Source organism: Salmo trutta, chromosome 22 (genome assembly GCF_901001165.1).
Source record: "Salmo trutta chromosome 22, fSalTru1.1, whole genome shotgun sequence".
Classification (NCBI taxonomy): Eukaryota; Metazoa; Chordata; class Actinopteri; order Salmoniformes; family Salmonidae; genus Salmo; species Salmo trutta.
The window spans coordinates 38,297,655-38,310,753 of NC_042978.1; the positions used below are offsets into that span (position 1 = coordinate 38,297,655).

General features: G+C 39.7%; 1 protein-coding gene across 1 annotated transcript in view; it reads right to left on the reverse strand.

Annotated features, from left to right (window-relative positions):
• Positions 1-1,415, reverse strand: part of ddah1 (dimethylarginine dimethylaminohydrolase 1) — a 119,894-nt gene extending 118,479 nt beyond the window's left edge. The window contains exon 1 of the mRNA XM_029707924.1: positions 679-1,415. Within this exon, the coding sequence (XP_029563784.1) occupies positions 679-972 (294 nt within the window). The 5' untranslated portion in view covers positions 973-1,415. The remainder of the gene's footprint in view (positions 1-678) is intronic.
• Between the last annotated feature and the right edge of the window lie 11,684 nt (positions 1,416-13,099).

Genomic DNA, 13,099 nt, shown 5'->3' on the forward strand with positions numbered 1-13,099 from the left:
TACTCATACGGCATACTACTATTATGGGGAAAATATTGGACTGACATGCATTGCGCTAATCTGCGCCAAGAGTTCTCTGCCTAGGAATTATGACTGTTTCAATGAATGCATCTATTTTCACAGGTCAGATTATGACATCCACATGCCTCCTCATTACTGAATGTGCTCTAGTACTGTTCGCAAACAGGAAATCAGACTACAACCTAATATCTGTAGACAACTCACATCTGACTAAACAGCTGTCAGTATTACCCATATCAAAGGTTATGGTAGAAAACAGTTTTTATACAGAATCGCATTTTCCATCACATATCATGTAGCTAGAGAACTATGCTCATCATGTACTCTATTGTTATAACAGACAAATGTGTTCTGCCAGGAATCAGGACAGAAATTAAAACTTAAGTTGGACAGTGGTCCTCGTGTGACCATATCTGGCCGTCTTTCCAAGGGCGTTTCCGTTCTGATGATGGCTAATCACATATCCCTTCCTTTGTATAGGCTACCGTTACATTGTAGCCATACGACCTCGATATGGCGCTCTGACGGTGATACATATTCCATGCATTATGAACCAAAGATGACAACAGTAGACCATAGATTTATAGATCCATACTTGAAATAAGCACATGGTCAACAGAGTCATGTTTCTCTAAAATAAATAGATACTTTATTTACCTCTTTCCTTCTGCTCTCTGCCCCGGGTCTGGTGATCAGAGCCGTGTCACCGCAAACCACGGCAGCATCCTCCACGAACACACAGTCCGGGAGCGACTCGTCGGCGGGGAGTTCGATCACCTCCAGCCCGAGTTTCTGCTTCAGAACCCCGACGTATACCTCATGTTCTCTCTGAGCTTTCTCCAGGTCCACGTCCGAAACGTTCATCCTCAGTGCCTCTTTGGCAAGGGATACGGGTATAGCTCGAACAACGGCGTGAGTGAAGTTACCAAAATCTGCCATCACACCAGCCATGTTCCGTTGATTGTTGTTATCCACAAATTGCTCAAACAAATAGCTCGAACAGTAGGCTATTCTAAATATATGAGAGCGAATGTTGTGGGTGTCTCTGTTGATTTAGCTTTGTTCGTTTGTTTTTCTTTTGGTTCTTTTTTTATTTACTAAACTGACAGCTCAACTCAAATAGGCAACAAGCAAGAGACAACGGTTTGATGACGCGCATTAACGTACAATCACGTGAACGAATGTAACCGCTAGTATTGATTCCCGGTGAAGCCACAGCTCAGCCCGACATGTGACAGACAATGTGGCTCGTAAACAGAACAAGCAGATTGAGACGCTCTGGCTGGCGCTCAGTTACTTTGTAACAACTTTCTATTACTTTGTAACATCGTTCTATCGTCGACGAACAAATGGGGTTACAAAATCACCACTCTCTTTACATAAAATAATGTCAGTTAAGGCTGGTGCATAATCATTAATCAAACCGTTATTCAAATGTAGGCTATAGCCACGTGGGTGTTTCACAGTCTTTTCATTCAAATAGCAAATCTTTATTAATGTGTACATTTCATAACCATATTTTGCAAAAGTTGATATAAAGAGGTCACTGTCATCTCTGGCGTATTATTGCAATAGGCCTACCTGCCAGTTTAGCAAGTGTCAATGCCAAAGCAAAACAAAATACAATTTTGTGATTTTTTTTTCATGTAAGATACATTTATATGGGTGTTATGAAACCGTTGAGCTCTCAACTATTGACAGTAATTTACTGACAATAACTCCTCCTCCCCCACACCTGCAAAGAACAAAGTGTGCTTCTTTGACAAGCTATTCCAGGCCATGGTGCATTTCCACTACTGACTTACGCCAGTGTTTTACCCAAAAGGCTCAGACTCAATGGGCCATGGCCTCAGTGGACTGCTCTGACTTGCAGCCAAGGCCATTTTCAGCTGTTAAAACATGGTTTAACACTTTCCAACATTAACACCTTCTCACAAAGAACTGTCTTGATGCAGAGGTTGTTGATTCTGCTCTTCACAAGTCCTCAGTGTCAGCCCTGGCTATACAGAAACAAAGTTACCAAAAAATAAAACTAGAGCTTACATACCATATAACTGGTGACACACTGGTACTGCACTGGAAAAAACACATCACTTTCCTATACTGCTGCCTAATGGGGTTGAGACTACAGCATCCCCCAGCATATCACAGTGTACGGCAAAAATGGAACTACATATATTCACAGTGAACAAAACACATATTTCTGAATAATTTCTAATGTCAGTATCCACCAGCATATTATTTTCACAACGAATGGGAACAACAGATTTCACATCCACACTGAAATATGGACAAAGCACATATCTAATTTCTGTTATATTGGTCGTCTTAATATAACAGTTCAAGTTGGAAGTTTACATACACTTTAGCCAAATACATTTAAATTCAGTTTTTCACAATTCCTAAAATGTAATCCTAGTAAAAATTCCCTGTCTTAGGTCAGTTAGGATCACCACTTTATTTTAAGAATGTGAAATGTCAGAATAATAGTGGAGAGAAATATTTATTTCAGCTTTGATTTCTTTAATCACACTCCCAGTGGGTCAGAAGTTTACATACCCTCAATTATTATTTGGTAGCATTGCCTTTCAATTGTTTAACTTGGGTCAAACGTTTTGGGTAGCCTTCCACAAGCTTTCCACAATAAGTTGGGTGAATTTTGGCCCATTCCTCCTGACAGAGCTGGTGTAACTGAGTCAGGTTTGTAGGCCTCTCTGCTCGCACACGCTTTTTCAGTTCTGCCAACAAATGTTCTATAGGATTGAGGTCAGGGCTTTGTGATGGCCACTCCAATACCTTGACTTTGTCGTCCTTAAGCCATTTTGCCACAACTTTGAAAGTATGCTTGGGGTCATTGTCCATTTGGAAGACCCATTTGCGACCAAGCTTTAACTTCCTGACTCATGTCTTGAGATGTTGCTTCAATATATCCACATAATTTTCCATCCTCATGATGCCATTAATTTTGTGAAGTGCACCAGTCCCTCCTGCAGCAAAGCACCCCCACAACATGATGCTGCCACCCCCGTGCTTCACGGTTGGGATGGTGTTCTTTGGCTTGCAAGCCTCCCCCTTTTTCTTCCAAACATAACAATGGTCATTATGGCCAAACAATTCTATTTTTGTTTCATCAGACCAGAGGACAAATTCTCCAAAAAGTACGATCTTTGTCCCCATGTGCAGTTGCAAACCAACCGTTTTTATGGCGGTTTTTGAGGTTATGTCGATATAGGACTCGTTTTACTGTGGATATAGGTACTTTTGTACCCATTTCCTCCAGCATGTCCTTTGCTGTTGTTCTGGGATTGATATGCACTTCTCGCACCAAAGTACGTTCATCTCTAGGAGACAGAACGCGTCTCCTTCCTGAGCGGTATGACGGCTGCGTGGTCCCATGGTGTTAATACTTGCGTACTATTGTTAGTACAGATGAACGTGGTACCTTCAGGCGTTTGGAAATTGCTCCCAAGGATGAACTAGACTTGTGGAGGTCTACAATAGTTTTTCTGAGGTCTTGGCTGATTTCTTTTGATTTTCCCATGATGTCAAGCAAAGAGGCACTGAGTTTGAAGGTAGGCCTTGAAATACATCCACAGGTACACCCCCAATTAATTGACTCAAAAGATGTCAATTAGCCTATCAGAAGCTTCTAAAGCCGTGACATAATTTTCTGGAATTTTCCAAGCTGTTTAAAGGCACAGTCAACTTAGTGTATGTAAACTTCTGACCCACTGGAATTGTGATACAGTGAATTATAAGTGAAATAATGTCTGTAAACAATTGTTGGAAAAATTACTTGTGTCATGCACACAGTAGATGTCCTAACCGACTTGCCAAAACTATAGTTTGTTAACAAGAAATTTGTGGAGTGGTTGATTTTTTTCACCGATTTTTTAAAGACAGGAGACAGGAGCACACAACAAACATCCGTTATGACTGTAGATAAAACAGGCTCAGGAATAGAAACATCACCATGGAACAAGAGCTAACTCGTGACTAAGCTGAGAGAGTGTACATAAGAACACCCCATAATTCACTGAGCTTCCGTCCCAGAGTTCCATGAGCTGACATGGAAAGGAAGCTTCTACAAAGCCCACTGCATAATGCAGTTATGACACATACGTTGACAGAATATGTTATTGTTATCCTTTGTTTGAACATGCAAACAGCCTATCATATTGGTCCTGTTCTGTTTTATACTAGTATATAGGACAATAGACTGGGATGCAGTGAGTAAAGAAAATAAAAGCAGAGCCATTGCACTGCCACTTACATTTACATTTTAGTCATTTAGCAGACGCTCTTATCCAGAGCAACTTACAGTAGTGAATGCATACATTTCATACATTTTTTTCTCCGTACTGCTCCGTACTGGTTTCTCACATACACACACAGTACCAGTCAAAATTTGACACCTACTTATTCAAGGGTTTTTCTTTATTTTTACTATTTTCTACATTGTAGAATAATAGTTAAGACATCAATACTACGAAATAACACATATGGAATCATGTAGTAACCAAAAAAAGTGTTAAATAAAAATATATTTTATATTTGAGATTCTTCAAAGTAGCCACAATTTACCTTGATGAAAGGTTTGCACACACTTGGTATTCTCTCAACCAGCTTCATGATATAGTCGCCTGAAATGCATTTTAATTAACAGGTGTCCCTTGTTAAAAGTTAATTTGTGGAATTTCTTTCCTTCTTAATGCGTTAGTTGTGTTGTGACAAGGTAGGGGTGGTCTACAGAAGATAGCCCTATTTGGTAAAAGACCAAGTCCATATTATGTCAAGAACAGCTCAAATAAGCAAAGAAAAACAATAGTCCATCATTACTTTAAGACATGAAGGTCAGTCAATCAGGACATTTTCAAGAACTTTGAAAGTTTCTTCAAGTGCATTCGCAAAAACCATCAAGCGCTATGATGAAACTGGCTCTCATGACCGCCACAGGAAAGGAAGACCCAGTTACCTCTGCTGCAGAGGATAAGTTCATTAGAGTTACCAGCCTCAGAAATGTCAGCCCAAATGAATGCTTCACAGAGTTCAAGTAACAGACACATCTCAACATCAACTGTTCAGAGGAAACTACGTGAATCAGGCCTTCGTGGTCAAATTGCTGCAAAGAAACCACAAAAAAGGACACCAATAAAAAGAAGAGACTTGCTTGGGCCAAGAAACACAAGCAATGGACATCAGACAGGTGGAAATCTGTCCTTTGGTCTGATGAGTCCAAATTCGCAATTTTTGGTTCCAACCACAGTGTCTTTGTGAGACACAGAGTAGGTGAACGGATGATCTCCGCGTGTGTGGTTCCCACCGTGAAGCATGGAGGAGGTGGTGTGATGGTGTGGGGATGCTTTGCTGGTGACACTGATTTATTTAAAATTCAAGGCACACTTAACCAGCATGGCTACGACAACATTCTGCAGCGATACGCCATCCCATCTGGTTTGCGCTTAGAGGGTCTATCATTTGTTTTTCAACAGGACAATGAACCAAAACACACCTCCAGGCTGTGTAAGGACTATTTGACCAAGAAGGAGAGTGATGAAGTGCTGCATCAGATGAACTGGCCTCCACAACCACTCAACCTCAACCCAATTGAGATGGTTTGGGATGAGTTGGACCTAGGGTTGTGGCGGTCACAAAATTGTCAGCCGGTGATTGTCTCACGGTAATTGACCATTAATTAACATAAACATATTTAGCGTCTCCTGGCTTCCACACATAGCCTACAAGCCATTTAAAAAATATATAATAAATCCATGTAATATAGCCTACACCTTCACAATAAATCCATTATTTATTTTAGACACACGTCTAAAGAAGCATGATATGAAGAAAAGAATAGCATACTCCATTTTGTCCTTATGTTAGGTCCTGATTTGGCTATGCCAAATGGCTGTGGGCTACACTAGTTCATTTAGCAGACAAGATTTGCTTATAATTCCAGAGGTATTATTTTATATTATTTTATAGTATGAAGAATACAATTGAACAAAGCTGAATAAAATATCAATATTTTCGCCAAACTATTTGAGCGTGTGCGCACATGCGGCTATTCTGTGTTGAGCGGTTAACAAAGAAATAGGTACTCATATATGCTTAAAACCTCTCTGGGGTATGTGGGACGTGACCCTCCCACCTGCGGGACACACTATTCAACAGCCAGTGAAATAGCAGGGCGCCAAATTCAAAACAACAAAAATCTCATAATTCAAATTTCTCAAACATACAACTATTATATCCCACTTCTCATTAATCCAATCACAGTGTCCGATTTCAAAAAGGCTTTACGGCGAAAGCATAGCATTAGATTATGTTAGGACATCACCTTGACAAGAAAAACCACACAGCCATTTTCCAAGCAAGGAGAGGCGTCACAAAAACCAGAAATACAGCTAAAATTAATCACTAACCTTTGATGATCTTCATCAGATGGCACTCACAGGACTTCATGTTATACAATACATGTATGTTTTGCTCGATAAAGTTCATATTTATATCCAAAAAACCCATTTTACATTGGCGTGTAATGTTCAGAAATGTTTTGCCCCCAAAACTCCCGGTGAATGAGCACATCAATTTACAGAAATACTCATCATAAACGTTGATAAAATATTAAACTGTAATTCAAAGAATTATAGATACACTTCTCCTTAATGCAACCGCTGTGTCAGATTTCAAAAAAACTTTACAGCGAAAGCACACTTTGCAATAATCTGAGTACAGCGTTCAGACACGAAACCAAACCCGCCATTTTGTGGAGTCAATAAAACTCAGAAATAATATTATAAATATTCACTTACCTTTGATGATCTTCATCTGAATGCACTCCCAGGTATCCCAGGTCCACAATAAATGTTTGTTTTGTTCGATAAAGTCCATCATTTATGTCCAAATACCTCCTTTTTGTTCGCGAGTTCAGTCCACTACTCCAAATGCAGGAAGCGCGCGAAAATGTCACGATGAATAGTCAAAATAAGTTTTATTTACATTCGTAGAAATATGTCAAATGATGAATAGCATCAATCTTTAGGATGTTTTTAACATAAATCTTCAGTAATATTCCAACCGGACAATTCCAATGTCTTCAGAAAAGAAAAGGAACACAGCTCACACAGCTTTCCTCACTCATCAACTTCCAGGCCCTCTTGTTCGCTCCATATTCACAGTAGAAGCATGAAACAATGTTCTAAAGACTGTTGACATCTAGTGGAAGCCTTAGGAAGTGCAAAATGAACCCTAAGTCACTGTGTACTGGATAGGGATTCACTTGAAAAACTACAAGCCTCAGATTTCCACACTTCCTGGTTGGATTTTTCTCAGGTTTTTGCCTGCCATATGAGTTCTGTTATACTCACAGACATCATTCAAACAGTTTTAGAAACTTCAGAGTGTTTTATATCCAAATCTACTAATAATATGCATATCCTACCTTCTGAGCCTGAGTAGCAGGCAGTTTAATTTGGGCATGCCTTTCATCCGGACGTCAAAATACTGCCCCCTACCCTAGAGAAGTTAATTTAGAGTTATTAATGTAACTTTAGTTGTTCTACAAAAGTTGGGCTATATGTTTAGATTTTTAATACATTGTAAGGCTGCATGATGAGACTAATGATGATTTGAAAAAAGTCACTTGAAAGGCATGAGCTCTGCTTTGTTTTTTTTTGCGCAGGCTGTACACACTTCAACAGTCTCTCATTCACAATTTGACAAGCACTTGATAATGCCTAGAATTTCACGGCAGGGTCCCCTTTGTGTGGCCATAATGCACTCTAAAAGAATCCATGCCGTTTGCGGCCAGTGGCCGCTGTGCCCTTCTCCCCGAGTGATGTGAGCTCCATCAAGTGATCAGGTCTTTTTACAGGCTTCAAGTGAAGACAGACCCATCGGCGACGCAACTGCGCGTGTCCTTATCCAATTGCGAGGTGCATATTGAAGATATTTGAAGAATAATCCACATTTACTTTTTGTTAGCCAACAATGTGACAGCAAAAGCACTAGCCTATGTCAATCTACTATCCCACATAGTACAAAAGTTGACCCATTCTATTCTGTGTGAGAAATAAATATTCCAAACATAGTCTGGGACAGTTGTGGAAAGCGATAGATCCCAAATTAATACAACCACTAGCATCTGTTGCTTATGCAACAGATCAGAACATTTAGCTTAACATTTTGATAAACTATTAGGCTATTTCTTCACATAAGTGTAGCAATGTGCACATGGTAGTAGGCTATAAGCAGGAATGTTTAATTAGTGGAAAACACCAAGTGACGCAAATTTAATTATGCATGTAATGCTTTTATTAGAAAGGTGCATTTTTATAGTGAAAATTATCTTCCAAACTTGAAACTCACGCGCTGTTTATATATGCCAATTAGGCTCTACACCCCTTGTAAAGCGGATTAATGCACTTCATTTTAAGAAGTTATTTGGCCACTTTAGTTGTGATACAAACCTTATTAAAACATATAGGCCTATGGGCTAGGCTACATGAGGAGTGTGACTATGTTTCGAACAAGTTGCAAAAAAACTGCATTGTTTCTTATGCAGGGAGTCATTCCCAAGTGATCGTATATAATTCACAAGTGATAGAGGAATATTGTCACCCATCAGACTATTCTTGTAAATATAAGCTTAATTTTAGGAAAGGTGAGAAATAAATATAGAAGGCCTAACATATAGAAAGCTGATGGTCCTCTTTTTATTAGCGGCCATCACTCTGTTTTCTCCCGCAATTGCATTGCCTATAGAAATGTTGCGCAACATGAGTTCATGGGTTCTCATGAAGTGTTTGATTAGATTTTCAAATACATTTGCATTGATGTCAGAGAGATTAGAGGGGCAATAGAGTGCTGAGTACAAGGCATTAGCAAGTTTGGTAGGTTACTAATGGCGATCAGCAGCATCAGAGCCTGGAGAAGCCTAATTAACGTGACTAAACAATCATGTGGAATTTTATTGCCTTCATGACTTGTGACTGCCGGTGTGGCGGTAATACGGTCACCCAACAGCCCTAGTTGGACCGCAGAGTGAAGGAAAAGCAGCCAACAAGTGCTCAGCATGTGGAACTCCTTCAAGACTGTTGGAAAAGCATTCCTCATGAAGCTGGTTGGGAGAATGCCAAGAGTGTGCAAAGCTGTCAAGGCAAAGGGTGGCTACTTTGAAGAATCTAAAATATATTTTGATTTGTTTAACACTTTTTTGGTTACTACATGATTACATATGTGTTATTTCATAGTTTGTCTTCATTATTATTCTACAATGTAGAAAATAGTAAAAATAAAGAAAAACCCTTGAATGAGTAGGTGTGTCCAAACTTTTGACTGGTATTGTATAATATATACTCAGTGGCCAGTTTATTAGGTAAAAAAAGTTTAGCTCCTACAGACAGTGAGTCACGTGGCCGTGGCTTTCTATATAAAGCAGGCAGACGACAGGCATCGAGGCATTTGGTTACTGTTCGATTGAACGTTAGAATGGGCAAAACGAGTGACCAAAGCGACTTTGAGCGTGGTATGATCGGCGGTGCCAGGCGAGCCGGTTCCAGTATCTCAGAAACGGCCGGCTTCCTGGGCTTTTCACGCACAACAGTGTACATGTTTTGTATACTCAGTGTACAGTGTACATATACATATTACTACTGTACAAAGTTAGAGGTGGCTATTTGATAGATTCCCCCGCTCCCTCGGGCTTCCAGTGGGGAGACCTAAGGCCAACCTATCCCCGCCCCCCTCCCCATCCACTATTTCTGAGTGGGAGACCTTCCCAGGCAGTAGCTTGCCTAGCACACAAACTAGAATCAGGGCGCCCACTCCGACAAGGTTAATTGACCCAGAGTCCCACACGGGGACATGATATCATTGACGTGACGTGCAAATGAGCGATAGAAAACCGATTGTGCAAATGTCACCATTCCAAATTTTCTATTAAAGGTGCGTTATACAACATTTCCACATGCAAAGACAGATTTTTTTTTAGCAACCAAGCATCCAATGGCAGTGCTATTGTAACCTTTAATTTGTCCTCTGCCAAAAGGTCTGGGCCTTAATGGCACAGGTGGTGCTTGCATAAAAGCAAGGGTTGCTGGTTTAAACCCTGGTCTGCTGGCTGTTGCCCTCCAGTAGCTTAAAAAGACTGCATGAGTATACTACAATCATACAAAGATCCTTCCCATTCTTCATCATATTATGGAGTGGGCTACAGTAGAGAAAGTGGTTACACCTCTTTCAGATGCCATAGCCATCTTTCTTTTGCCAGACAGGAGCACACAACAAACATCCGTTATGACTGTAGGTAAAACAGGCTCAGGAATAGAAACATCACCATGGAACAAGAGCTAACTCGTGACTAAGCTGAGAGAGTGTACATAAGAACACCCCATAATTCACTGAGCTTCCGTCCCAGAGTTCCATGAGCTGACATGGAAAGGAAGCTTCTACAAAGCCCACTGCATAATGCAGTTATGACACATACATTGACAGAATATGTTATTGTTATCCTTTGTTTGAACATGCAAACAGCCTATCATATTGGTCCTGTTCTGTTTTATACTAGTATATAGGACAATAGACTGGGATGCAGTGAGTAAAGAAAATAAAAGCAGAGCCATTGCACTGCCACTTTCTCATAAGGGGGGGGGCGGGGAAGAGGTGGGTGGAAAATATGATGATTGCCATTAAACATTACTACATGGATACGCATGTCCAGCCCTGGTTGCCTGGTGATGTTTACAGAATGGGTAATTACGGAATGAATATCGTTATGGGATGTTATTCCATGGCGCACAATGACAGTACTGTTTCCTATAACATAGTATTCCCTCATAAGGGAAAAGGAAAGAATCATAACAACATGCCTGGCAGAGCAGAACAATGATAATCAGAAGCATCTCACTGAGCTCATGGGGTTAAACTCAACACAGAGGGACTAAGTAATGAGGTCAGAGGTTATAATGGATATTGAAATGGCAGGATGGCACAGGATACATTTGACATTAAGGGCCAATTGATGTTTGGGAAACAAGCGTCATCACTATCATTTGAATCAGATGACATAAGTATTACTTAGGGCTAGATGTGCAGTGTGCACACAACACAAACCTAATAAGCAAAACTCACATATGCACATGTGCCACTTTGGGAGTCTGACACTCAAAATAGACACTTGTTGATGCCAAATGTAAAGTGGTGACATAATGCCAGTGTCACATTTCATGAGCTTTAAATGTCTGTCTGGTTTAATCGATGAAGATTCACAAGCGTTTTGATGAATGGCTAAAGATATACCCACAGACACCTCAAAAGGACTCAAACAATGAGGAAAACAGTGAAAATGAGGAAAATGTTGACAATATGTCAACAAACTTAACCATAGCATAACACCATCTAGTGTCTTAAACTGGAAGTATGAAAATGTAGACAATTGACAAAAATAAAGCACGCATCAAGATACAGCATATTCGATATCCATTTAGTGGGTACCCAAATAATGATTGTCTAGCAGGCGAACTTCCAACGTCAGATGGAAAGGTGACAACGACTCAATTAAGATACTTCAATATATTTATACACCATAAGAACAAAGTGATAAAGCAATTGCGTATCCACAACATTTTAAAACAAACTGATTAGTAAAGTTAAAGTAAAACAGACAAACTTACCGGAGGGAGATTATCCGTGGTCTTGACAACTATTATCCGTTAGTTATTTGTTCAGCGCTCTCAGTATCACGTCATGTAAGTCTAAGTATAAAGTTACTCAAAAAAACATTTCCGACTCACGGGTTAAAAAAAACTTCAGGGATAGTATCAATAGGGTATTATTGTCATAACGTTCTCCGTTTAACTGTCATTATTTTGGTTGCAAATAACCCCGTTTTTCAACCATTTGTTTTTCAAGCATCACGTTTGTTTTCTTGGTCAAATCCTGTTTGCAATGATTTCTGATCTCTGAATTTCAAATTCCGATAAAATGTCACTTATTTCAAACGCAAATAATAGGACTATGAACTAGTTGGGTATGTTCTCCCCAAACCAACATCGTATGTGGAATATTGGATCACTGTTGTTGATTATTTTTTCAAAACGTGATGGAGAGATTGCGTAAAAAGTAAATTAACCCAAGGAGGAATACTAAGGAATTTCCTACATGAAGAACACATTTAACAACCCTTTAAGCTGTCAGGAATGCTTTGTGGTTGGCTAGAGGGAGAAATATGTTAATAATGTAGGCTTCTGCCATACCAAATATGGCAACATTGTTACGTCTGGAGTGTGGTTCGCATCTGGAAATGCTTCGAATGAAGGGGAGAGCAGGCCAAAAATAGAAGCCGTAAACTTTATTTCTCCCATTCCTCTCAAACGCGCACAGAATTTCCGAATTCCGGGACGTCTCTCCCCTAAACTGTGAACAGTTACAGTACATTTAGAATAACGGAAGTAATGTATTGATATAGGGGCTATAATAAAGACAATTCTCTGACAGAATGATCCTCATCATGCGAATCGAATCTCGCAACAAATTCAAGATAATTTAGGAGGTGAAGCAGTGACAGCATGACAATATCATACATTTTAATAGCTTTGGCAACTGTTGCATAACTGACCGCAATAAGATGTTGTAAAATAATGTATAATATAAACCATCTATACACATGTTATAACACAGTAAGCACCTACGTCAAAAGGAAGAAGAAATGGAAAAGCCAATATTATAGTATTGTTTATTTTTCTTTTGAATATTATCTCTCAATGCGAAGTCAAAATCAGTGGAAACAAACAGATCAAACTGCTTAGATTTTTTTTTATCCCACTTCTAAATTAAAGAAAATGTGTACACTAACCCTCGACTCATAACATAACAGCTGTGAACCTGTGAGAAAACCAATAAAGCAAAGCAAAGCAAAGCAGAAGGGTAGAGAGTAGAGACGGGAAACGGCGAAGAGAAAAAATGTGTTCAGTTCTAGGGGGAAATTTATTTTTGAAAAAAGTTAGACAGGGTGGTGCTTAGCTTCGATGGAAAACGCGCCAAGAAACATTCCTCGCATAGTTTTGGAACAGTTCAG